This window comes from Macrobrachium nipponense, chromosome 45 (genome assembly GCF_015104395.2).
Source record: "Macrobrachium nipponense isolate FS-2020 chromosome 45, ASM1510439v2, whole genome shotgun sequence".
Lineage (NCBI taxonomy): Eukaryota > Metazoa > Arthropoda > Malacostraca > Decapoda > Palaemonidae > Macrobrachium > Macrobrachium nipponense.
Window position 1 is genome coordinate 3,964,813 of NC_061105.1, and position 26,548 is coordinate 3,991,360.

Consider the following 26,548-nt stretch of genomic DNA (forward strand, 5'->3'; position numbering starts at 1 on the left):
TCATTAAGTACTGCAGATAACAGAGAAATCTTATCTTTGCTTAGTTTTTTCATTTCAATGAAAGGGTTCTTTTTATTTTGTAAACACTGAAGTGTATTGTCATAAAGGGTTCTTTTTATTTTGTAAACACTGAAGTAGGTAGTGTCAATAGAGTATTTTTCTTGTTATGGTTAAATCTATTTATATGTGTTAGTTACTTTGTAGTTACGTCACATTTTAATGTTGTGTTGGAGGAAGCATCATTTTGGTGCTCCTGTAACTTTGCTGTCACTACTTCCATGATCTTTATTTTTTAACCTTCCTTTTCCTAGTATTTCTGTTACATTACACAGAAATGACGTGAAAGCACTGTGCTTTACTTGCCAATCTTACTACTGTTTGCAAGTTCTACTGATCTATGAACCTTCTGAAGACTTACAATTCATCTTCTGAAATGATTTTTTGTAGCTGAACTTGACTCTTTCATGTTGAATTGATTAATTGGTTTTAAGTCTGTAGAGAACCTCAAATTCATCTTATTGTTTACTAATTTTTTTTCTAGTGTGAAATCTCTATAGCATAATATAACAAAAGAAAAACATTTCGTCTTCAATTTTAAATTTTGATGTGAGCTGTGATACTGCCTGCGAAATCTGGGGTATTCAGTCTTGGTTGCCATACGTGTGCCTAACTTGGTCAGCTAATTTTGTTGGTGTGAGACATGGTCAGTTATCTAGGGCTGATGTCGTGGCAGCTGAAGCATTGGTTTGACAATGCGCCCAGGACCTCTCTTTTTCTTCATTCAGGACAGACTTTGGGGTACAGTAGCAAAGTTATCATCTTTTCGATCAGGCTCTGAACCTGGGCCTGGCCCTGGAAACCTGATATTAATGGCTTTGTATTATCTGATTCAATCTAGGTCAGATACTAAGAATGAATGTCTACATTGATATTGTTCATGTCCAATTTTTTTCTGATTTTTTTTACATGTTAACCAATTTCAAACGCTTAACTTGAAAAATCCAGGATTTTTCATTGTTACTCCATGTCTGTGTCAATTTAATCAGGTGGCTGCAGTGTAGGAAGAGCAATTACCCATGGAACTCTCATGCAGGTTATTAAATATACTTCAACAGAGCTTAGATAACTTGATGCAAATTGTCAGAATGAATGGTGTCATGAAGGTTAGGGGGTATAAGATATTTCAGTGAATAAGCTTGTCAGGTTATTTTTTAGTAACAGCTGAAAGATAAGTAAACTTTTTCTATATGCAGTGTTGGGTATGTTTTAGTGACCAACTTGCATTGCTCTATTCCAGCCTTCTTTGGGTATGTTATGAACTCCCAGACTTTGTCATTGTTTGCAAGCTGTGGCAGATAAACACTTTAGTGCTAGTTTGGTAGGATTTGGGCATTTATAGCACCAGTATTGGTTTGGTATATGTAGTAGATATATGAAATATGATAACGCAAACTGTTTGCCAAACCTGAGCGTTCGGTGGTTTATGGGAACGATTCAGACGAGTTTTGATTGAGCTGGTGGTTTCACTAATTTGCTTACAAGCATCTGGGAATCAGGCGGCGACAGTTCCGAACTGAACGGTGAAATTTCCATTATCCAAGTGTGTCTTCGTCGACCCATAGTTTGGCAAGTTAACCCCTTATGTTACTATTTCACTCTTGGATAAATTTTTATACCTTCATTTTTTTCTTTGGGAATATTTCATTTGTCCAAAAAGGTTTGCATGTATTTTATGATTTAATGTTCAAGATGAGTGTTGTATTCGGAATAGGAAGGCTCCTGTGAAGAAAGTTTCCTGATTTGATTGTTGAGGTTAATGAAATTAATGTGCACCTTGGCTTACCCTTGGCCATGTTGGTTCGTGAGGGATTAGGCAAACAAGATTACTATAATGTTTTAAAAGTTAGCTTTGGCAAAATAATTTAGGAATTACTTGTGACCACCTCTGAGCTTTCTGAGGAAAACATAGCCTTAATTTTCTTTTGCTAGACTTTCCTTGGTCAGTGTAGACATTTTTTTTTTTTTTTTTCTATTTTTGAAGGCAGGGCAGATGGAAAACGTTCATTTACTGTCATAGGTAATAATTTCATTCCATCAGGAAATTTACAACAATATTGCAAAGTCTTGTTGGTGTATAAGTAGAAGTAGCAAATGAAAAGGTTCATGCAAAATTCCTAATTAAATGAGAATCCTCATTGCCAAAAATTTATTTGGTCTTTAATCAGTAGGAGTTGGGAAATTAAGGAAGTTTCGTCCTGCCTCCATGGAAGTGGAGAAAATAAAAGTGGAAGAATGTTAGAATTAATCTTATCATTCTTTTGGTACTGGAGGAGAACAGGAAGTGGTGGTAGATATTGAAATTGGAGTGAACTTTCACTGTATGAGAGAAATCACCATGGAAGGCTTGAGTGTTCTTTTATTGAATTATTATCCCTATGTTTCAGTTGTTTGTATTTTGTATTATTAAGATTTTTCTAAACTAATTTACTGTACAATAATTGTGTGATTAATTTTAGAAGGAAAGTAACAGCTTTAATTACTTTGGAAAATTGGTGTCATTTTTGTCGTTTCATTGTCCACATTTATGTGATTGTTTTGAGTGCCTACGGTGCACCTGGATGATAGTTGTGTGTGTGATATGCCCAAAAAAAGATAAATAAAAAAACTCATGTGCATTTAACCAGTGTTGAAGCCTTTCAGCATGATGTGCAATATATACTAAATATGTGTCATTGGAATTGCCCAGAAAAAACTTGAAATGAGCTGAATTCCAGCAGGTGCCTGGCGAGAGAGAGAGAGAGAGAGGACACAAATGTACTGCAGGTACGTCCTGAGCGTGAGTTGACGCATCTTTCATTATCACCTTCCAGCCTTATTCTTTGTGAGAGAAGCATGTTTTTAATACAAATACTATATAAATTGATTAAATTTGTACTCTTACATGTTTTAAATTTGACTAAAACATTTCCGTCGTAGAATACATTTATGTAAGTTAATTGTCTTTTGATCTTTTAATAATGTAAGTATGATCATCGGGTTGCAATGTATTAACATATGAACATGTGGTTTTATTTTGTTCTAAAGGGTCCACAATAATACCAAGTGTTAAGAGTCCGTGTATAATTGTTAAGACTTTACAGAAAGCTTTCGAACCCTTCCCTGGACTGAAGATGAACCCAGGGAAGGGTTCGAAAGCTTTCTGTAAAGTCTTAGAAATTATACACGGACTCTTAACACTTGGTATTATTGTGGACCTTTTAGAACATTATATATACTCTCGCGATAGAGAGTTTTTCCTTCCTAATGTGGTTTTATGTTAACGTGGTTAGGGGCTTTTTTTGTTTTTAACAGATTTTAATAAATTACGAACGGTATCACCATTAAGGTAATGCTAATAGTTAAGGAACAGCCAGGAACAGAGAAAGAGAGGCTCTAGCTAGGAAAGGGAGATTATTGTAGGAACACCTCCTCATCCCCCTTTGTTTAACCCAAGTCTCTTGTAGAAAATGATACTTTGAAAGAGCTGGTCCCGTGGAGTGACAAGTAGTCTTTCAAAGCATGAGGGACATTTTAATTTTTACGTTTGTATATTGTGATTTTGTAAGCGGCAGCATTCAATATCAAATGCTCTATTATTAAGTTGTTGCAAAATAACTCAAAGTAATTTTAATGTAATTTTAATATGTTGTCCTGTGTTTTGGGTTGAATAGACATAGTTGTGTAATGAAAATCATGAATAGCATTATTTTGTTTGCTTGTTGTATGAGCATTCCATGCGGTAATATATGTGAAGTTACCGGGAGAGAGAAAAATTGTATCAGCCTTTTATTCAAGAAATTGCAAATTGCTATTCAATGTTTTACTGTTCCTTTTTAAGCTAGGTCCAGAATTTCAGAGTTTGGTCATATTAATTGCCAGGTTAAACTAATGAGTAACGAGCATTCTCTTGGAATGTTAAATTTTACAGAGGCCTGTGAATGAAAGGATAAACTAGTAGGTATTTGAGTATACTATAACATGGTAAACAAATTTTCTAAAGTAACTTGTATTTTTCATAGGTATGCAAACCTGAAACTATCCCTCCTTCACCTCTGTGGGTATTTCACTGATTGGTTAATATACAGGCCACTCCAGCACATGCACATGAGAGGTTCAGGTTTATATACCTGAGAAATAATATACAGATTACTTATAAAATGGGATAATTTTTAGGCATACCTAGATATCAGCAGCTGGGTTGGCAAACATCCTGTGTGGACCAGAGTTCCCTAGGATCACAGAGGAAAGGCGTCTTGTATATCTTCATCCTGGTGATGGTTGCAAGAATGGTTACACCCATATCGTGATTTTGGAATTAAAAGCAAGGTATGGGACATCTTGTGGGAATGTTTCAGTCTGATAGATTGCTGAAAGAATTATGAGTGCTGGAGATCTTACAACTTGAGCCATTGCCCTGCAGTTTGATTATCACTAGCAGAGACATACAAGATTAAATGGAACCATTTCTAGTGATCAACTCAATGAGAACCTACATATTCAGGTAAGCTAGGTTAGCAAACTGTGCTAGCATTTAAAATCATGGTTCTCACAACTTTAACAGGGTCCCAGTTTGAGTGGAACTGATTATAGATCACCCTCTCATAAACTAATCCCTTCTTAGCTTCAACCAAATCAACTGAAGGATACCAGATGACCTAAAGTTGTACTACATATCACAGACTTGAAAATTTATTTAACTTATATATAAAACCTAGTCCTTGATGCTGTGCTTAATACGTTCAACTTATGGAACGACCATTTGTGAAGGGAGTTTTTTTTCAACTATCCTACTGGTAGTGGAGTTGCTTATCGGTCTGTCCTGTTATGGGTGGCATTGGCATCACTTGCCTAATGTTACATGACTTGCAAAGCAGTGATGGGGGTTTTCCTTATGCTTAGTTACTGACCTCATTATTCATGATAGAAAGCCAATATATTACACTATACTTAAAAAGTGCATTCATTCTAAATGAATGTCCCATAGCCTTGGCATTTCCCATAGTTTCCTTGCACTTTATGCTGCAAATGACTTTGTAAAACGTGTAAAAGTTTCTAAAGAAAACTAGGATAAATGTACATATCTATAAACCCCTGTGGTGCATTTGTGTCACAGAGTTTTGAACTAATCAAGTTATATTACAATGGAAAGAACGAAGACATGAATGCAGGGTTCAGTGGTTTCATTATGCTACTCAAGTGTTTAGTCAGTCTACTAATATGAGGACTGGATCATATAACTTTAGGAAACTTCCTTTCTGGAGCATAGCAAAGTGGATAAGAATGCAACACAAATATTGCACATTTTGATATGTTCCATTGCATGTAATCGTCATGCTAGGAATATTGATTTACCTAGTTAAAACGACCAAAACATAACACTGCAGCATTGATTAGGTTCATACCTGCAATGTTACTTATGAATCAAGTTAGTGGAATCTTTTAAACACAAAAAGGTTATAGTTCATTCTCGCTCGTATACCTTTGACGTGACTCACTCACGCTCCTTGCCACATGTTGCTATAATTCCTCCAACGTATTTTGATATTCTTGATATATACTTTTGAGGCCGTGAATCCAAATTTTAGACTCAGACCGACAAGGTGTGGATGACTTTTCATTTGGAATAAGCAAAAGTTCACGCTGATATTGCCCCTGACCTTGTCGATATTAACCATTAATATTTAACGGGTTTGTTTAAATTTTTAATTAGTACCATATGTGATGTTTAAATCGAGATTTCATCTGGTACGTCACCTCAGAAGTCAATTTGCCTGTTACTTTCACTTTTCTATGGACGTACGTCAAAGAGAAATTGACGTGCAGTACGTCGAATGGGCATCTTTTAATGGCCATAGATTTCGGTAGAGATGAATACTACTTAGTAATGGACTTAAAGGCAAGAAGTGGATTAATTTGAAACATCACTTTTTGAAAAGTGGTACTTCCTACTACTGTTTCCTATTAGTACTAACACACACACACACACACAGAAGACTTGATACAAAGGCATGAATTCTATAAGAGAAAACACTGACACTATAGTAGTAAATTACCGTCCCCCAACTATATTACTACCAGAGAGCTTGCTCATATATATATCTCTCTGGAGTAATATAGTAACACACACACACATACAGACTGACTATACATAGTAACAAATGATACCTCTCCCCAACTCTACTATATAGTACTACAGATTCTCTATCTCTCGTAATATAGTAACACAGAGAGAGAGAGAGAGGTGGGGTTGAAGGGGGAGGAGGAGGACCAGGATCTACTACGTAAGAGAAACATGAAATAAAATCTTCCCCCAAAAATGAAAATTACGCCTGTTACTATTATATGTTACATATAATCGGAGAGAGAGAGAGAGAGACGGGGGGGGGGGGGAGATAGAGAGAGATATGAGGGCCGGGGTAGCGAGGTATCTCCCCCCCCCCCCATCACATCTGTCTAGCAGACATCAGGCGAAGACTTTCGAGGGAAGGAAGAAGGAGGACTGACGAGTGAGGAGGACCGGGGAGGGACGAACGAGGCCGCCGCCGCCGCCGAAGTAGAAGAAGAAGAAGAAGAAGAGGAGGAGGAGGAAGGAAGGACGACCCGTCCCGTCTCCCGTGTCCGTCAGCCAGAGGAGCCAGGCAGTGTCCCCTTCGACGTCTGTGCTTACGGTTGTGGTAGTGGTGTGATTAGTATGCGGCTCCTCTCGTAGAGAGCCGCCCCCCCCCAAACCCAGACGAAGACAGATCTCTCGTAGGACACCGTATTTATATATATCCTTCGAAGGGCGGAGGAGAGAGAGAGGGAGAGGAGGAGGAGGCGCGCGAGCGACGCCCAACTACTGCCAAGATTAAGCGGAAACAGGCGCCCAAGATGACGGAGTACAAGCTGGTGGTGGTGGGAGGTGAGAGAGAGAGTCAAAATAAATCCTGTAGGAGTAGACGAAGGTCGTAGGATTCGATCCCTAGAGAGAGTGAGGAGTAAAATCCTGTAGGAGTAGACGAAGGTCGTAGGATTCGATCCCTAGAGAGAGTGAGGAGTAAAATCCTGTAGGAGTAGACGAAGGTCGTAGGATTCGATCCCTAGAGAGAGTGAGGAGTAAAATCCTGTAGGAGTAGACGAAGGTCGTAGGATTCGATCCCTAGAGAGAGTGAGGAGTAAAATCCTGTAGGAGTAGACGAAGGGATAGGTACTACGGGCTTTCCCGTGTCGTAGGATTCGATCCCTAGAAAGAGAAAGAGAGAGAGGAGTAAAATCCTGTAGGAGTAGACGAAGGATGTGGTCTCCCTGTCGTAGGATTCGATCCCTTGAAAGTCAATTTTGATGATTTTTTTTTTTCCGAATCCTGTAGGAGGAGACGAAGGATGTGGAGTCTCCTGTTGTAGGATTCCATCCCGGCGAGTCCTTTACGAGCATAGGTATATTAAAATAAAAAATTCGTCTTTTTTTTTACATTTTTTTTTTTAAAATCTGGATCAATATATGTTGGGGTATACTATTTTTGTCCCCTAGGGCCCCACGATGTCGAGAATTAGGGCTAGGCGTGATTTTAGGGTGTTGGGGCGATCCTAGCCCTGTCCGGAACAAAAATTTGTGTGGGCCCTAATCTTGGCCAAGGCTAGGTTAGGCTAGGCTAGGCCAGAAGTAGTGTGGCGTTTATAAGTTTCTTCTGCGTAAATTTGAGGTCTTGGCAAGATTTTACGTTTGTGTCTTGTCGTTTGGTCTTATCGGCATGATTGAGGCTTCACAAGGCTATCCTAGGCAGCACTAGGATAGCCTAATTGGCAAAACTGAAGACTCCTACCGCATCCCTCGGCTTTGGTCACTACCCGAAGGCTACTACCGCGCCCCTCTAGTTTGGTAACTACCGGTCCTCACAATGAACGGGCGTCGTCTTCGGTGCCGTCCGCTTGGGCTGGAATGTCAGTTGTTAAACGATATACAAACCATCTGGTGTTTATATAGTAATTCCTATATAAAGACCTCAGGTTTGTATTGTTAGGAAAAGTACAAATTTCTTTGTAAATTTGTCAAAATTAAAAAAAAAAGTAGGTCGCAAGTCAGAAATATAAATACGTATGTATTGTAAACAAAAGAAGATGGCAAGTATCAGAAATACACATGAAAGGTATAAACATACGTAATTGGAAACATGAGTAAAAGGCAGTTCACCCTGTTCTGGTCAGTGCCTGTTGGGAACCAGGCTGTGTTAGGGGTCCTTTTTTATTCTATTTTTATCCGATTCGGGAGAGATTAATGTAGTATAATACGCAAGCCACAAATTTGTCTATGATATACAATGGTATGACACTTTCTTTTGTGGTCAAATACAGAAAACGCAGATTTTTCTGTAACGTATAGCATTTTTCCGTAACGTATGATGCCATGATACTTTCTTTTGTGGCCATATACACAAGACATTTTTCTGTAATATAAAATGCTATGATACTTTCTTTTGTGGCCAAATGCACGAGTACAGGGAGGCTTCCTAACCTAACCTTGCCTAATACAGTACTATTATGTAATCTAGGATGTTTGGTCCTTACCTCTCTAGTCAAGACCCAGTACCCTCCATTGTAACCTGACGTGGAACAATTGACAAATAATTTCCTTGTTACTCAAAAACCTTTTGTCACTGTTCCTAAATATGTAAAAAGAACCAAAACAATAATAATTGTAAATTTACAAATTTGTTGGGACTAATGTTTCCTGTAAGTAGAGTTTCCTAAAATGCAAATCAATGGTGATGATTAATCCTCTCTCAAATTTGTTAGTATGATAAGAATAAGGTAGGTGAATGGGTTAGGTTGAGATGTACCCCGTAAATACCATTGCCATGCTTTTGAGCAAAGTTAAGAAGGTGGCCAAAAGCAAAGTGGAGTGCATTACGACAGGTGGGCGGGGCTTCCCCCTACCTGTTGGTAGTTAAAGACCTTGTCTGAAAGTAAAATAGCTGTTTAAGCTCACACGTTCAAGCCAAACTCCAGAAACATTTGCTAATTTGTCTGCTTGGATGAGGTTGGCCAATTACAGTTGCAACATTTTGACAGCGTTTGTGGGAAATGTGATAGTCATAAGGATGTTGTAATATCTACACTCAACAGACTTTTAATTAAAATCAATTTTTCTAAAAATTAACTTCTTAACTTTGCTCAAAAGCAAGGTAGTGGTATTTACGGGGTACATCTCAACCTAACCCATTCACCTACCTTATTCTTATCATACTAACAAATTTGAGAGAGGATGAATCATCACCATTGATTTGCATTTTAGGAAACTCTACTTACAGGAAACATTAGTCCCAACAAATTTGTAAATTTACAATTATTATTGTTTTGGTTCTTTTTACTAATTTAGGAACTTCTCAGTCCAACTGCTGTTTGCTTTCACGTGCTTTGTTGTCTGATTGAAATGTACTGTGTGATTATTGTTTGCTCCTACACAGTTACAAACATTTGTTCTTTACATAGGATTTAGCTTGCGGGGACAATGAACTGGAATGGCTGTTTAACTTTCAGACAATGCTGTTAATACTGACGGTAGGGGTGAAACCCCGCCCACTCATCGGTCTGGATGCGACTTTGATTTAGGCTGCTGTTGTGTGAAGATGTCTTTGCCCAATTGCTGTTTACTTTTTTTTTTTTTTTTTTTTTTTTGTGGGATTGTTGTCTCCTGGTAGGCAAAGTGGTGGAGTACAGACCGACAGGTGGGCGTGGCTTCCTCTTACCTGTTGGTAATTAATGGTCTTGTCTGAAGGTTAAACGGCCATTCCAGCTCGGATTTGCAAGCTTCATCCTATGCAGAGAACTTCAGGTTTGAATGTAGAAAAAATATAAATTATTTTAGAAATTATATACTAGTTTAGTTTTGTAGCCAAGATGAAACTCTTAGCAAACTGAGCCTGTACGTAGTATTAAACCTGATGTACAAGCCTGTAAAATTCTAGGGTACATTATGGATCATAAAAGTTCTAGATTGGATGACGTAATCCATTCAGTTAGAAGTTTGTTGTAAGTAAAGCAACTCCCGTCTTTAGAATGCACCAATTAATTGCTCTAGCTCATATGGGCGTCAACTAATGCGCTGTGTAATCCCCCAGTCAGATGAAAGTATTCCTATAGCATTGGAGCAACTTAAGATACAGTAGTACCTCGAGATACAAAATTAATCTGTTCCGAGACGCCCTTCGTATCATGAGGTTTTCGTATCTTGGACCACATTTTACATGTAAAATGGCTAATCCGTTCCAAACCCTCCAAAAACACCCCAGTAAATTTCATAATAAAGCTAAATTGACCTATAAACAATGAAATACTACAACAATTTGGACCATTCAATACCTAAATTAAGAATAAAAATGCATAACCTGTAAATAAAGTGTATATTAGTGTACAAGAAATATTATTACTGTAACGTAAAATGTGGAAGCTTACCTTTCGAGTGAGGCTACATACATACGTAACTATCCTAGGAAGATTGTTTCTGCCTACTTTTCACAATGTTCTTGTGTGAGCCTTTTCGAGGGGTGTCTTCTACAAATGATTGCACTTTATGAAAAGCTGCTTTAATTTCTGCCGTTTTTTTCTTCTTTTTTTGATTTTTAACTTTTTTTTTTTTTTTTTTTTTTTTTTTTTTACTTTACATAGTTTTTTTTTTTATATATATATACAGAATTTCAACTTTCTTTTTTTGCACCTCATGACTCTGTTGGCCCTGGTGTCCATCAAAACCCTGTTCAACCAGATGCTCTCTCTGCAACTGATTTGGGTACTGAATGTTCGGCTGCTGACCTCAACATAAACTGAAGTGCCTTGATTATACGTACTACTGGTATGCATGTTGTAAATGATTGGTCTACACCCTCTGTTCAGCAGGGAGTGGAGATTCTACCAACCTTGCAAAGTTTCCAGTTATCCTATGAGAGAGACCTTGATCACTTATCCCATGTGAGAGATCTTGGTCACTTTTTTTTTTTAAATACGTACACATTGACGATCCCGAAAACGAATACCGCGTGCGTACTATAACAATGCTGGTACCGAGTGGCCGAGCCACGCCACCATGTGTACATAGTAGATGCATGATGGGAGGGACGCTGGCCAATAGGAGAGAAGGATTTCATGGCTGCGACTAGCATCAGGAACCAATGGGAGAGCAGGAGGATGGTGGCGAGTCTACTAGTACTAAGATGGCGGCGCGCTGCGTGATTTTCAAAATTGTTATCCGGGCGAATCTCGGACTTTCAGAAACCTTTCGTATCTTGAAAACTTTTCGTATGTAGAGCCGTTAAATTTTTCGTATCTCGAGTTTTTCGAAGTTGAGCCTTTCGTATCTCGAGGTACTACTGTACCTTGTTTATTGTAGAAATGCAACATCCCACTCATTTGCCTTTTGATTATTAAATATTAGTAGTAAGGTGTTATTGGTAGTTCTGGAATAAAATCTCCTTTTAAATGTATACAGTTGATATAATTGTCACAAATTTTCTGGTGGTGAGTAATGAAAACTTGGAAAGATTGTGTATATTTAAAGTTAAAAAAAAAAAAAAAAAACCTTTGTCAGCCCATGCACATGTTAAACTGTTTACTAAATTAAGATATTGCATGATATGTTTCTTGTTTTGATATCTGATGTTAATTGAAATAGATACATATGATTGTGACATGAAATGTCATATGGTCAGCATTAGAGGACCAGCACAACTAATAAAACTTGTTTCTCAACAGCGGGAGGTGTTGGAAAGAGTGCGCTCACCATTCAGCTTATCCAGAATCAGTAAGTGTCCCAGTGTATGCAGTACTATTGCTTATAACTAATTGTAAAAATTTGTTGGCAAGAATTATCTGTAAGTAATAGTATCACGTAAATTTGGTAATCGTAAGATTTGATTCTTTGATACGCCTCATATTGTTTTGAGTAGTGCAATTAATTTGCCTAATTTTCATGTCCTCTTTTAACTTTGTGGACCCCAAACTTTTTCTCAGCACTGATGAAATTGAATTTTTTTTATTCCAGTTTTGTTGACGAGTATGATCCCACGATAGAAGATTCCTATCGGAAGCAAGTCGTTATTGATGGAGAAACCTGTCTTCTAGACATCCTTGATACAGCTGGCCAAGAAGAATATAGGTGTGTTGCATGCCTCTGTACTGTATTTTTTTTTTTTTTTATACATTTACCTGATACATATATTTTTATACATTCAACTTCCCTGCCAGATATATACTTAGCTATAGACTCCGTCGTCCCCGACAGAAATTTCACGGCACACGCTACAGGTAGGTCAGGTGATCTACCGCACTGCCCTGGGTGGCAGGACTAGGAACTATTCCCGTTTTCTAATCAGATTTCCTCTGTCGCCCGGACCATCAACATTGTTGTTGGTTCCTCTTGACTGGATTTTCTTTTTTCATTGACAATTGATCTTCTTGACCGACTTTTGGTGACGTATCTGGATTGTTGGATTGGCATACGCTTTTGTGGACTGTTTTTGTGGACTTGCTTTGGAATTTTCTTAGAATGTCTGACGCCGGAATGGTGATGAGATATTGTGTGAATGTAGGCTGTAAGGTGAGGTTGCCGAAAGCTTCGGTCGATCCTCACACCGTTTGTAAAGGTTGCAGAGAGTATGAATGTTCTTTTACTAACACATGTAAGGAATGCGAGAATTTGAGTGAGAAAGAGTTGAAGAATCTAACTAATTTGAAAAAGTTAGAAAGAGAGAGAGTGAGGAAAGCTTCCTCTAGAAGTATGAGTGGTTCTAGATCTAATGAGCTAGTTCCTAGTTTGGGAACTTCTTCCCCTCTTGTAAGAATTGCCACTTCTTCCTTTTCAGCCTCTTCACCTATTGCAGATCCTGCAGATTCGGCAAAGGAACTTGCGGATCTAAAAGCCGCTTTCAAAATCATGGAAAACAAAATGGCTGCTTTGCAAGGTAAGGCTAGTGATTATACAGTGGACAGTGATATGAGTGTCCCGGCTCCACAACGCTCTCAGGTCTAGACCTCTTCCAAGCTCCCAAGCCCAGAGGAGAAGGAATGTCAAAAACCGTAAGGAGGTTGTGATCTACCGCACTGCCCTGGGTGGCAGGACTAGGAACTATTCCCGTTTTCTAATCAGATTTCCTCTGTCGCCCGGACCATCAACATTGTTGTTGGTTCCTCTTGACTGGATTTTCTTTTTTCATCGACAATTGATCTTCTTGACCGACTTTTGGTGACGTATCTGGATTGTTGGATTGGCATACGCTTTTGTGGACTGTTTTTGTGGACTTGCTTTGGAATTTTCTTAGAATGTCTGACGCCGGAATGGTGATGAGATATTGTGTGAATGTAGGCTGTAAGGTGAGGTTGCCGAAAGCTTCGGTCGATCCTCACACCGTTTGTAAAGGTTGCAGAGAGTATGAATGTTCTTTTACTAACACATGTAAGGAATGCGAGAATTTGAGTGAGAAAGAGTTGAAGAATCTAACTAATTTGAAAAAGTTAGAAAGAGAGAGAGTGAGGAAAGCTTCCTCTAGAAGTATGAGTGGTTCTAGATCTAATGAGCTAGTTCCTAGTTTGGGAACTTCTTCCCCTCTTGTAAGAATTGCCACTTCTTCCTTTTCAGCCTCTTCACCTATTGCAGATCCTGCAGATTCGGCAAAGGAACTTGCGGATCTAAAAGCCGCTTTCAAAATCATGGAAAACAAAATGGCTGCTTTGCAAGGTAAGGCTAGTGATTATACAGTGGACAGTGATATGAGTGTCCCGGCTCCACAACGCTCTCAGGTCTAGACCTCTTCCAAGCTCCCAAGCCCAGAGGAGAAGGAATGTCAAAAACCGTAAGGAGGTTGTGGAGATTCCCCACCGATCAGGTGTCCCTTCGGCAGGCTCTGTGACACCCCAGACTGCCAGGGATTGCTATTGTAAAAGCGTCCTGCGTGAGTGTTTTTCATCTTCTGAATCTTCGTCTCCTAGACGCGGTTGGAGGGATTCTGATCGCTCGCGACCATTGAAGAGGAGTTGGAAAGCACCGGCTCTGGACTCGAGCCCGGAACGCTTCCCAGAGGAGTCTCCTTCGGATGTTAAGAGGGCAAAGAGAGCCCTATTGTCACCCGTAGTTGGCATGGAACCTCTAGACACCTCTACTCCTCCTTCGCCTCCTCCCGAAGAGGAGAAGGAGGAGGCTACTAAGAGAATCCTCCTCTCCATGCAAGAAAAAATATCTTCGTTAGTGGGAGTGCTCTCAAAGGAACCTCCTCGAAGGAAAGATACTTCTCTTCCCATCAAGAGGTCCTCTCGACGTATGGAAGTCCCTGCATACAGGCGCGAAGCTCCTTCCAGGAGTGAGGCTCCAAGCAGGAGTGAGGAGCCAACCAAACGCAAGGCGCCAGATAGGAGTGAGGAGTCATTCAGGCGCGTGGCGCCAGCCAGGAGTGAAGAATTAATCAGACGGGAGTCGACTAGACGCGTGACTTCGGTCAGGAGTGAGGAGCCGACCAGGAGTGCGACTCCAACCAGGTGCGAGGAGCCAAACAGGCGTGTGGCGCCAACCAGGAGTGAGGAGTCACCCAAGAGGCAGGAGCCAGGAGTGAGGAGCCACCCAAGAGGCAGGAGTCAGGAGCCAGGAGTGAGGAGTCTCCCAGGAGGCAGGAGGCAGGAGTCAAGAGTCGGAAGCCAACAAAGAGGCAAGGTTCGACGAGACTAGTATCCGAGAGAGTTTTTGGTGACTCTTCCCCAGACAGAATCACCTCCCCTTCGGATCGAAGGAGGTCTTGGAAAGACTCATCCTCCAAACGGGATCGTTCTCCCTCTTCCGATCGTGTATTAGAAGAGGTGTGAGAAGACGAGCTCCCTACAAATGAGGGACTGTCTAACTACAAAACGTTAGCCTCCTTATTGCTTCAAGAGTATGGAGACTCTCTTAGCCCGGCTGCTCCTCCTTCGCCTCGTTCGCTCTTCTCGAGTACTACGACCGTAAAGTCCTCTGCTTTTCTTAAAATGAAACCAGCGATTTCTATGAAGAAGGCCCTCCAGTCTCTAGATTCAGGGATGGGCAAGAAGAAAGAGTTGGGCAAAACTGTTTTGCATGCCTCCTTCCAAACTCCTTGGAAGGAGAGGCATTTGATACGGGACAGGAGAAGCCATGGGGCTTTCTCTCCCTGCATCAGCAGACGCAGACTTCTCAAATCTGGTTGATGCTTCCAGACGACACTCATTAGGATCAGCCAGATCGACATGGAGTGTTTCGGAGTTGAACCACCTTCTTAAGGGACTCTTCATTGTTTTAGAGGTGTTCAATTTCCTAGACTGGTCTCTCGGAGTACTTGCTAAGAAGTCTCAGGACACGGAATTTCTTAACAACCCAGAAGTTCCACATAGCGTCCTGGCATGTATGGATAAGGCAGTCCAAGACGGCTCAGGGGAGGTTTCCTCCCTTTTTGGAGCAGGCTTGCTAAAAAAGAGATCAGTGTATGCTTCCCTCTTGTCTAAAACTGTTTCTCCGAGTCAGAGAACCGCTTTACTGTTCGCCCCTTTGTCCGATCATCTGTTCCCTTCTCAGCTGGTGAAATCTATTTTTGTACAAGTAACTTACCCAGCAGATATATACTTAGCTATAGACTCGGTCGTCCATAGCTAAGTATATATCTGCCAGGTAAGTATGTACAAAACTTTATTGTATCTTAACAATATCATTTCACGCTCACTAACTGAGAAGGCGACACAAGACCTCCTTGTGCAGACATCGAAGAAGAATCGTCCTATAGTGTCAACTCTTAAGAAGGACCCTCGTCCTCCTCAGCAGCCCTTTCGTGGAGGTGCAGCGGCTCGTCCCCCCTCCAGAAAGAGGAGCTCAGATAAAAGAGGAAGGTCTTCCTTCCGGCCCTTCAAGAAGGGAAAATGACTCTCAGATCCTCCGAACACCAGTAGGCGCCAGACTCCTGAACTACGCAGGAGCCTGGGCGCTGAGAGGAGCCGACTCCTGGTCGGTGTCGGTTCTAAGGAAGGGATACATCATCCCCTTCAAAGACAGTCCTCCCCTAACCTCTACTCCTCGGGAACTGTCCGCAAGATACAGAGATCCTATAATGAGAGATACGCTCCTTCGAATGGTGGAGCAAATGTGGGAAAAGGAGGCCATCGAACTGGTGCAGGATCCACACTCCCCGGGATTTTACAATCGCCTTTTCCTAGTGACAAAGGCTTCGGGGGGGTGGAGACTGGTACTGGATGTAAGCGCGTTGAACCGATTTGTAGAAAAGAAGAAGTTCCGAATGGAAACGTCCTCCTCGGTGATGTCAGCCCTACGTCCAGGAGATTGGATGGTCTCTCTGGACTTACAAGACGCGTATTTCCATGTCCCCATTCACCACTCGTCGAAAAAATATCTTCGGTTCATGATAGGGGGCAAGATTTTTCAATTCAGGGCTCTGTGTTTCGGCCTGTCTACAGCTCCTCAGGTCTTCACCAACCTGATGGCGAATGTAGCGAAATGGCTTCATCTAGAGGGAATCAACATCTCCCTCTACTTAGACGACTGGTTAATCAGGGCCAAGTCAGAGAGCCAGTGTTTGGAGGACCTGATGATAACACAAAATCTGATACAGTCTCTGGGATTACTCGTAAACCTCGAGAAGTCACAACTGATCCCCAGCCAGAACCTGGTTTATCTGGGGATTCAGATGGATTCTCGGGGTTTTCAGGTGTTTCCTTCGCAAGAGAGAGTCACTCGAGGCTTGTCAAAGATCTCGAACTTCTTAGAGAGAGAACACAGTTCAGCGAGGGAATATTTGAGCCTGTTAGGGACTCTGTCCTCGCTAGAGAAGTTCTTCACTCTAGGGAGGCTTCACATTTGCCCTATACAGTTTTTCCTGAAAAAGGTATGAAGTTGGAAGACGGGGCAACTCTCAGACTCTTTTCCGATTCCCCAGGAGGTGAAGAATCACTTGAAGTGGTGGTTCATTCCTCTCAAAAAGAACGAAGGCTTGTCTCTTGCCCTGCGGAACCCCAACCAAGTGTTATTTTCCGACGCTTCGGAGTCGGGATGGGGAGCAACGCTAGGAACAAGGGAGGTGTCAGGCACCTGGACAAAGGAACAGGTGTCTTGGCATATCAATTGCAAGGAACTAGTAGCCATACACCTGGCCTTAAGGTTCTTCGAGGAGGTAGTCAGAGGCGGGGTGGTTCAGATAAACTCGGACAACACCACGGCTCTGGCTTACATCCGCAAACAAGGAGGGACTCATTCGTTCTCCCTCTACCAGCTAACAAGAGATCTGTTAATCTGGACAGAGGAAAGAGGTATAACTCTCCTCACCAGATTTGTGCAGGGGAAACGAAACGTGAGAGCAGACAGACTAAGCAGGAGAAATCAGGTCCTTCCCACAGAGTGGACTCTACACACAGAAGTGTGTCAAAGTCTGTGGTCCCTGTGGGGGAGGCCTCACATAGACCTGTTTGCTACGTTCCTCTCCAAAAGGATAGAGATATTTTGCTCGTTAGGGGAAGATCCAAGAGCCTTTGCAATCGACGCTTTTCTCCTAGATTGGTCGGGCCTAGATGCCTACGCCTTTCCCCCATTCAAGATTCTGGGGGAAGTGCTCAGGAAATTTGTGGCTTCGAAGGGGACGAGGTTGACCCTCATAGCCCCATTTTGGCCAGCCCAAGAATGGTTCACGGAGGTACTGGAGTGGATGGTGGACTTCCCCAGATCTCTGCTGAGCAGAACAGATCTACTCAGACAACCCCACTTCGAGAGGTTTCATCACAACCTCCCCGGTCTCGCTCTGACTGCCTTTCGACTATCGAAAGACTCGTCAGAGCGAGAGGGTTTTCTCGCAAGGCTGCAAGCGCTATCGCTAGAGCCTGCAGATCCTCTACTAGGCGAGTATACCAATCGAAGTGGGAAGTCTTTAGGAGATGGTGTAGGACGAAGAAGCTGTCCTCCTCCAGTACCTCTGTAACCAACATTGCCGATTTCCTCCTTTTTCTTAGAGAGGAATCGCAACTTTCTGTGTCAACCATCAAGGGATACAGGAGTATGCTGTCAGCAGTATTCCGGAATCGATGGGTAGAGATTGCAGAGAATAAGGATCTCCACGATTTGATTCGGTCTTTCGAGACTTCGAAATCGAGAACTCCGAGAACACCTAGCTGGAATCTGGACGTGGTCCTGAAATTCCTCGCCTCGGACAAATTCGAACCTCTACATCTTGCCTCCTTTCGGGACATTACTAGGAAATGTTTATTCCTATTGTCCCTCGCGACAGCCAAAAGGACGAGCGAATTGCACGCTCTGGACTCTAAAGTTGGTTTTGAAGGAGTTTCGGCTATCTGTTCTTTCCAGACATTATTTCTGGCGAAAAATGAGAACCCTTCAAAGCCTTGGCCCAGGAGCTTTGAAGTAAAAGGCCTATCTAACCTGGTAGGTAGAGAGATAGAAAGGTCTCTTTGCCCGGTTAGGGCTCTTAAATTTTATCTTGATAAAAAGAAGCAGATGGGAGGTTGTCAACAGGGTCTTTGGTGTGCTGTGAAGAACCCCAAAAGACTCATGTCTAAAAACGCCTTAGCCTTCTTTGTGAGAAGTGTGATTACTGAGGCGAACAAGAATTGCCCGGATGAATCCTTCAGACTTCTAAGAGTTAAAACTCATGAAGTAAGGGCGGTAGCCACGTCGCTAGCGTTTCAAAAGAATATGTCGCTGAAGAATATCCTAGAAGCTACATATTGGAGATGCAATTCAGTTTTTGCATCTCATTACCTGAAGGATGTAAGGGTGACCTATGAGAAATGCTTCTCTCTCGGTCCGTTTGTGTCAGCAGATACAGTACTGGGACTTGGAGCAAAGACTGATCCTTAAAAATTTTTTATTTTAGATGTACATAAACCCTCTGGTCAGATATGTTCTTGGTTTCCTGCTATCAGGAGTGCTTGGTGTCGCACAGGTGACCGCTGCCTTTGCTAGTAGGGGACTAGGTGTGTATATGGCTAGTAGGGAGGTACAAATTTATTTTTTGTTCTCTTATAAAGTGTACGTGATTTTTTTATGTTTCAAGTTATTGGTTGTTTGTAAGGAGTTTGGGGATAACTCCTTGCAATCTTTAGAACTAACATGAATGTTAGGATCAGGTGATCGGGATCGGTGTTGTGCACCTTGAACAAGGTTTATTGTCATGTTAGTGGAATAGCACCCAATGACAAAGGCCTTTAGGCTCTGCCGAGTAAGTTGATAAGACCCCATTGGCAGACTCACAAGAACTCTTAGCCATAGATCAATATCTCGCTGAGGCTCTTGAGGCAAAGCAGACTCCTGGGCAGTAGCCACGAAGTCTTCCGCCTAATCAGGTAGGAACCAAGGTTTTATTAATACCTACAACATATGTTGTTTACCTGTCTATTTCAGTAGTTAGCTGTCTCTTACCCACCACCAATGGGTGCCAATCAGCTAAGTATATATCTGGCAGGGAAGTTGAATGTATAAAAATGATATTGTCATGATACAATAAAGTTTTGTACATACTTACCTGACAGATATATACGATTAATGGCCCACCCAGCCTCCCCGCAGGAGACAGGTGGAAGAGAGGAAATCTGATTAGAAAACGGGAATGGTTCCTAGTCCTGCCACCCAGGGCAGTGCAGTAGATCACCTGACCTACCTGTAGCGTGTGCCGCGAAATTTGAATTTCTGTCGGGGACGACGGAGTCTATAGCTAAGTATATATCTGTCAGGTAAGTATGTATAAAACTTTATTGTATCATGACAATATCATATTGTTGACAAACACAGAATAACAGCCCATAATTTACTAGAATTGTTGTTATGGGATTTTTTTTTTCATTTGCCATACCATGAAAGGAATTTTTGTATGTCATGTTTTACATAACATACAAAACTGAATATACCAAGGTTGGAAGTTTTCCGTGTTACTTCGACGAATCTGGCTGTGATTGCCGACAATTGAAAATGAATATTGCCCATTAGTATTACAAGATTGATTTCCTTGTATCTATAACTGCTTTATGGGCCTTGCTGAGGAGTAAATTTGAACCAACTGATTTTCAGTCAAATATGAGTGAAGACAAAGTAGTATAGCATTTCAGTTTTAGGGGGAGTATGTATCTGTAAGTCTAAATAGGCATGTATCTAACTAGGGGCTGTCACTGTACTCAAAGGTAAAACCTAATGAAGAACACTAGGCAAAACCCCTTGAAGGATGTTTCATGCGTATTTATATATTACGCTGTATCTTCACGGTTATAAAATTTTTTTTTTGTTCCAGTGCGATGCGTGACCAATATATGCGGACAGGAGAAGGTTTCCTTCTGGTTTTTGCTGTCAATAACGCTAAATCTTTCGAAGACATTAGCACTTATCGCGAACAAATAAAACGAGTCAAGGATGCAGATGTGGTTCCCATGGTTTGTAAGTGTCATTATTTTCTGGTGGTTATAATTTAGTATTAATTTTGTCTCCTAGTTTGGCATAGATGTGTCTTACATGAATGATATTTCTTTTTTAAATTGAATGTTGGTGAATATTTGTGCATATATGATGGTCTACATAATATACTATTAGGAATAATGCCAGTTTCATTTTTTACTACAATGTCCTGTGTTCACTTTCTTTTTTCCAGTGGTGGGAAACAAGTGTGACCTACAGGTGCGCGCCATGGACATGCAACAGGCGCGAGAAGTTGCAAGAAACTACGACATTCCGTTTATTGAGACTTCGGCCAAGACCCGCATGGGAGTCGATGATGCCTTTTACACCTTAGTTAGAGAAATTAGGAAAGATGTAAGTACTAGTGCCATGCACATTACTTTATTATAATCATTTTTCTTACATTTCTCCCGCTGTTAAATCTCTTTCTATAGCAAGCCTTATTAAGTAGAGATTTTAAATGTTCTTACATACCTGCAATACAATCTATTAAAAAGTTAAATATTAAAATGCAAAAATTTGATACTTTTCTCTTTGTGTATGTGATGCAAATAAGGGCAGTCCATTGCAGAATTCAGAAAAGTATTTTTTGATAGTTTGAACCATAATTACATTGACCCATCCCTTTTGGGCGATCAAAGCGTCTGTGTTTACCAGTCAGTTTTCTGTCGTCGGCACAAAAGGGTGAACTAAGCGTTATTTACTTCGTATCATTAACGATTATATCGTTTTCTGGATTTTGGGGTTGGTATCTCTTGTTGTTTTGTCATTACAGTATATATCACCCAAAGAGGAAAAAGACAAATTGTTTCAAGTCGAAGGAAAGAGGGTTTATACCCAGCTATACTTTTCAGTTTACAATGGTCACAATGTGTTAAACGTAGGAACAAAGATACTTCTATTAACAAGTGCTGTGATCAGTGTATTGTTTGGTCAGATGGCTTCTCGAGAGCACACTTTTTTTTTTTTTTTTTTTTCTCCTCCTAGGGCGCTCAGACATTTGGGTCTGCCAGTCCATTTCCACATTATTAGTTCAATGTGCAGGAGGATTACTTGCACATCAGAGATCAAGCATACGAGCCTAATCAGTGCTAGATCTCCTCTACAGCGTTGTGTGCTTCCCTCCCTGAACAGGCTTTGGACGTGCACCTTATGAATGCTACTGTTTCAGTAGCATAGAGATTTTGCTTTCTCTCAGCCAGGTTTTTTTTTGTTGTTAGTGCTTCAGACTCTTTCAGCATTATCACTAAGCACCACTCAAGTACCAGTCTCTCCTCAGGCATTGGCTCTTCAGATCCTTTTGGTGGTAATTTTCACACACTCATCATCCCACCTGATGCAGGAACTACAGATATCATGATAGTGAGTGAAAGACTTAAAAAATAAATTCATTATAAAAATTTCTATCTTAAGGAGGAGCTGTTATATACTTTACTCTCAATTTCTCTTTTGGTGCTAAACGACCTCGTAGGTTCCAGCACTTTGGCTTGAATTATAAATTTATTCCATGAAAGGATGATCTTAAAAGACCACACATATCTTGAAGTACTTCTGGTAGTTATTGGGAAAAAATCTTGAAATGCAAAGTCTTTTAGGTGTACGTACTTTGCTTTTATTGTTGATAAACAGTAATTCTGAGGTCTTCCTTTTTTGACGGCATAGGTACTTGTACTTTTTACCGGTCACTTAAGTTTTGAATGTACGTAATGAGTGTTAACCTGTTTATTTGTGTAATTCATTATTTCTTTTCTTTGCAGAGGGAACATAAGAAGAAGAAAAAGAACAATTCAGGGTCCAAAAGACCGTGTATTATATTGTAGAGAGACTATTGTGTTGTGCAGACTTTACAAAATAAAAAAGGATAAAAAGCAAGGCTTAAGGAATGGCATGTCCTCTTACTTGGGCCTAATTAATGGCATGTACACTTGTTTTCATCACTCGGTGCAGGATAAGTTTTGTCAGTGCTGTATGTTGACATACAATTCTACCCTCATTCGGAAGTCGAAGAGAACGAAGTCATATGCAGAGCTGTGAATGTATTTTACTCAAGGTCTACAAGGAGTAGGAATGGTTTTGGGGGAAAGTTGTCCTTGGAAAAGGTGCAGTTGTTGTTGATGTTTAAAAAACCATGGTTTTTGCTATAATTTCATTTCTGCAATCATGGAAAATACAAGCTAAAATATCATTAGAAGTAAACTCTTGTTTTCTTTAATGTAATGATCTTATTTTATGAGAATTTTCCCAATACTATTAATTGGTTTACTTATGCAAGTTACTCGTGTCTTATTAATTTTAGGCAGCTTATACATTTTTCTCCCTTTAATCTTTTAAAAAATGTTCTTAGAACCAAAATTTAATGTAGGATTAAACCATTACTAAATTCACATATATACGTATACTGAAAGTACTATTCCATTGCTCATCATGTATACCTTTGATTCAGTTTAGATTAATTTGTTGCAAGAAACTAGAACATCATGAATATAAATTGGTCTGTTTGTAACAGGTTTTCTTCCTTTACAAGTTTAAAAAATGAAAAAAATTGACAATGGTACCAGTTTCATAGCGTAACTGATAACCCTCATCAGTTATTTCCTTGTTTTTGGTACTTCATTCTTGGAGGAGGATTGTTCAAAAATGTCTCGCTTAGACCCTTGCATTTTTATACAGTAACTTTTTCCTGTATTGCACAGAGATTTTTAACTTGTGGAGCAGAGGTGGCCCAAAAATTGTCATGGAGTTGAGCATTGAAATAATTTTTCCTTTATTCACTGTTAACATACAAATTAGAGACTACACTATTGATGTTGAATTGTAATCAGTTAAGTATCCTGTATCTTGCAAACTTCATGTTTGGGATACAGAAACTTTCTTTACTGCAGTATTTAAAGCTGTATTTATTGTATAGTAAGTAACCTTACAGATTTTGACCACCCACTGACTTTCTGGCGACGACAACTTTTCTCACTGAAAGTTCCAAGTTCGTGTGAACGAGACTTATTTTGATGAGGCGTCAAAATTACGAGTGTGTCGATCTGGAAAAAAATAAATGATCTCATGGAGTTCTTAGCTGGACGTAAAGTACATCGTGTAGTTTGCAAGTCCGCGGAGGGGTAAGTCTTTCGATACGCGGGGCTGCTTGTGATGGAGTGGTCATTTCTATCTTTCATTTGTGTGTGACTAAGTGAATCCCCCCTTGTATTTAGTGAGTGTGTCATGGCGTCTTCAATTCAATGTTTGAGAAAATGCATGGACGTTGAACTAGCTGTTAGCCAGTCCAGAGTTTGTTGCATCCTAATGGCAGACAACTTCTTTAAACAACTGATAAAACTTCTTTTTTGAGAAAGAGGTGTGTGTAGGTGAATTTTTGTTTTCTCTGGGAAGTTTTTTTTTGTAAATATTTAAAAAGCAGGAGTCTAGTAAATATTTAAAAATGTACTACAATACTACATGATGTTATTCTTGAAATTTCTGGCTGGATAGAGAGTAAACAAGGTGGTCTGTTATGACTTTTGATAGGTAGCTTAAAATGCTTTTGTATTTTGAATATTTAGCTTTAGAATTTTTTTATATTGATGTGAACATTCAAAGTGAAGATTGAAGAACCAAGTGTAAGGTATTTTTTAACTGAATTATTGAGGCACAAAAAGTATTTATCAGATGTTTTAAGCACTAAAGGGAAACATGCACAAATATTTTGAATTATAGATGACTATATTACTTTTTTTTGGAGGACATTAGCTCATTTTATTTTCCTGCAGTAATCAGAGAAGTCTTTGATTTTAGTATTTATACATGTGTACTCAGATAATGGAGTGGCATTAGTGTGTTTTTGAGGAAGTCCCTATTCTCCTGGCACAACATATATCTTTGCCTCAAGTTCATCACATTTTAAGTTTACCCTTCATAAAATATTTGGAAGTAAATACACTCTTCTCTTTTTGGAGCCTTTACATAATTGTTAGAAGCAAAGCATTTCTTCTCATGTCTTTGCATATTCGTCCTAAATGAAGACAAATTTCTTTGCCTACTTTAATCATTTCAAAATTCCCTTAGTTTTCATAATTTTTCATTGATATCAATGAATTTTTAAACAGTTTTCCATTAGTTTTTCTTTATCAATTTTTTTTAGTGGCAAATGACTGTAGGAATTTAAGGCAATATTTTTTTTTCTGTGCTTTTAAATTTGCATTGTACCTGTCACAGTTTCAACTTGCTTTTGTTCAGATTAAAATTGTTTTCCAAATTTACCATGTGTATTGAGATTTGGTAATGAGTAGCGTAAATATAAATGATAGCTATCTCACTAGAAAAATGGTTAATAATGACATTATAAGATATTGTTAGGTGGAAGTATAACAAGTGCAGACTTTGTATCTCTAATGTGAAACATTGATGCTGTCAAGGAATATCACACAAGTTTAGCATTGTACAAATTACAGTATTTTACTGTATTTTTTATTTCCCCATTTCAGCTAGCATTTTACCATTTATTCTGTATTTAACTAGCTGTCAGTTTGGCTATAGTGAAGTTAATATTCCCCACGAAACTTACTGTTAGATTACTTTACCCGGGTGGATTGCCTTTCTGTTTTTTGGGCAAATTTATAATGTTAAGTCTGTTGTAAATTTGTTGCTAGGAAGGAGTAATTTCCCCAAGGGAACCCACTAAAATGGTTGTACGGTTTTCAAGTATAAAAGGTACAAAAATGAACTTTTATCATCATGGTTTGATTAAAAAGTAATGGCTTTTATAAGTTTTTTCCTAAATTATAGAATTATTTGCAACTGCCACAATCTGTTCTGTCTGTTAAAAGTAATTTGTGGTAAGGTATTGGTGTGTGTGCGAGGTTCAATATATATTCTTGAGATTTCAAAGGGTTTTCACCAATTTCCATTTTTCTCTCGGAGGAAGAAACCTCTAGATTTGCTGCAATAATAAGCTCAAATTAAATATGCAGATATAATTAATACCTTACTTGGAGTGTTTCGGATTATAACCTGCCATACATTTTTTTTGTAGTTTAAAAACGACTGTAACATGTTTAAAAGATCGGCCAATGTATTAGTCGTTGCCATAAATTTGTACTGGTGCAGCTGGTCGCAAGGAGTCGAACAGTAATGATGGTGTTTATTTATACGTGTGTGTAAGCTGATGTTTAGCATTTGTGTCTAGAAGGTAAAAAAATATAGTTATTTCATATTTCTATTATTGTTATTTACTGTAAATATTAGTTGCAGAAAAGTGGTAAATTATATTTATTGTATTTTGTTTACATTATATATATACATATGATGTAGTAAAAAAATTTATTTGCAATTATTATTGCAGTCTGATATTTCAATGATTTTTGTCCTTAATTTTTATATATAAATATATAAAGAGGGCTTCACTAATTTGCTTACGGTCATCATGGACTTGAACAGTGCAGTTCTAAATTCAATGGAATAAATTTAAGCTTTACAGCAGTGTGTCTTTATCAGTCCACTTTTTGGAAAGATGTGTCTCATTCCTTGGAAAGACGACTATCTCATATTTGTCTTGTTAACGACTAGTACTGTACATTGTTATGCCTCCCTCAAAAACTGGCCAGGTTTAAGGTTATAGGTGCTACTCATTAATCTGTAACTAATAAATATTAAAATAAATGCTCACCACCTAGTAAACCATAGGAGAGTTAGGCACTTAAGATGGAAGAAATGCATATATAGTATTAATTACTATTATGACTTGGAACTTTTACAATCTGTACTGATAGCTTTAAAAACTAAAGCTAGTTTGTTCCGACACGGCATACAAACCTTCGGTCCTTTTACAATAGGAAGGTACTAGCGGCAGCTGGATAGGTCGTAAGCTTTCGAACAAGGGGTTCGGTAGTTAACTGCTTGTCCGACAGGCGCGCGCGCGCGACTGGTAGGTAACAAATCACTTTTGCTTTCGGCCTGCTGGCGTGTGGACGTGGTATCATCGCTCTCTGCCCGCTTCATCGTCGTTGCTTTCGCATGATTGTGTTTTTCTTTTTCTATTTATCTAGTGAAACTGAATTGTAAGTACAATCATTTCATATTTATTCCCATTGAATTCAAT

At 39.6% G+C, this 26,548-nt stretch overlaps 1 protein-coding gene across 1 annotated transcript; it reads left to right on the forward strand.

Moving 5' to 3' along the window:
- The first annotated feature begins 6,500 nt into the window (after positions 1 to 6,500).
- Positions 6,501 to 25,926, forward strand: LOC135214308 (GTPase HRas). The gene is made up of 6 exons (XM_064248466.1): positions 6,501 to 6,940; positions 11,763 to 11,811; positions 12,052 to 12,165; positions 20,300 to 20,442; positions 20,654 to 20,814; positions 22,218 to 25,926. Exons 1-6 carry the CDS (start codon positions 6,910 to 6,912, stop codon positions 22,278 to 22,280), a joined length of 561 nt encoding a protein of 186 aa, XP_064104536.1. The 5' UTR covers positions 6,501 to 6,909; the 3' UTR covers positions 22,281 to 25,926.
- The last annotated feature ends 622 nt before the right edge of the window (positions 25,927 to 26,548 follow it).

What these genes read in the sequence shown, in the direction of transcription:
- LOC135214308 (XM_064248466.1), top strand. Translation starts at nt 6,910, where the DNA reads ATGACGGAGTACAAGCTGGTGGTGGTGGGAG. An exon ending in CAAGCTGGTGGTGGTGGGAG is followed by an intron (nt 6,941 to 11,762) that starts GTGAGAGAGAGA and finishes GTTTCTCAACAG; the next exon opens with CGGGAGGTGTTGGAAAGAGT. An exon ending in AGATGTGGTTCCCATGGTTT is followed by an intron (nt 20,443 to 20,653) that starts GTAAGTGTCATT and finishes TCTTTTTTCCAG; the next exon opens with TGGTGGGAAACAAGTGTGAC.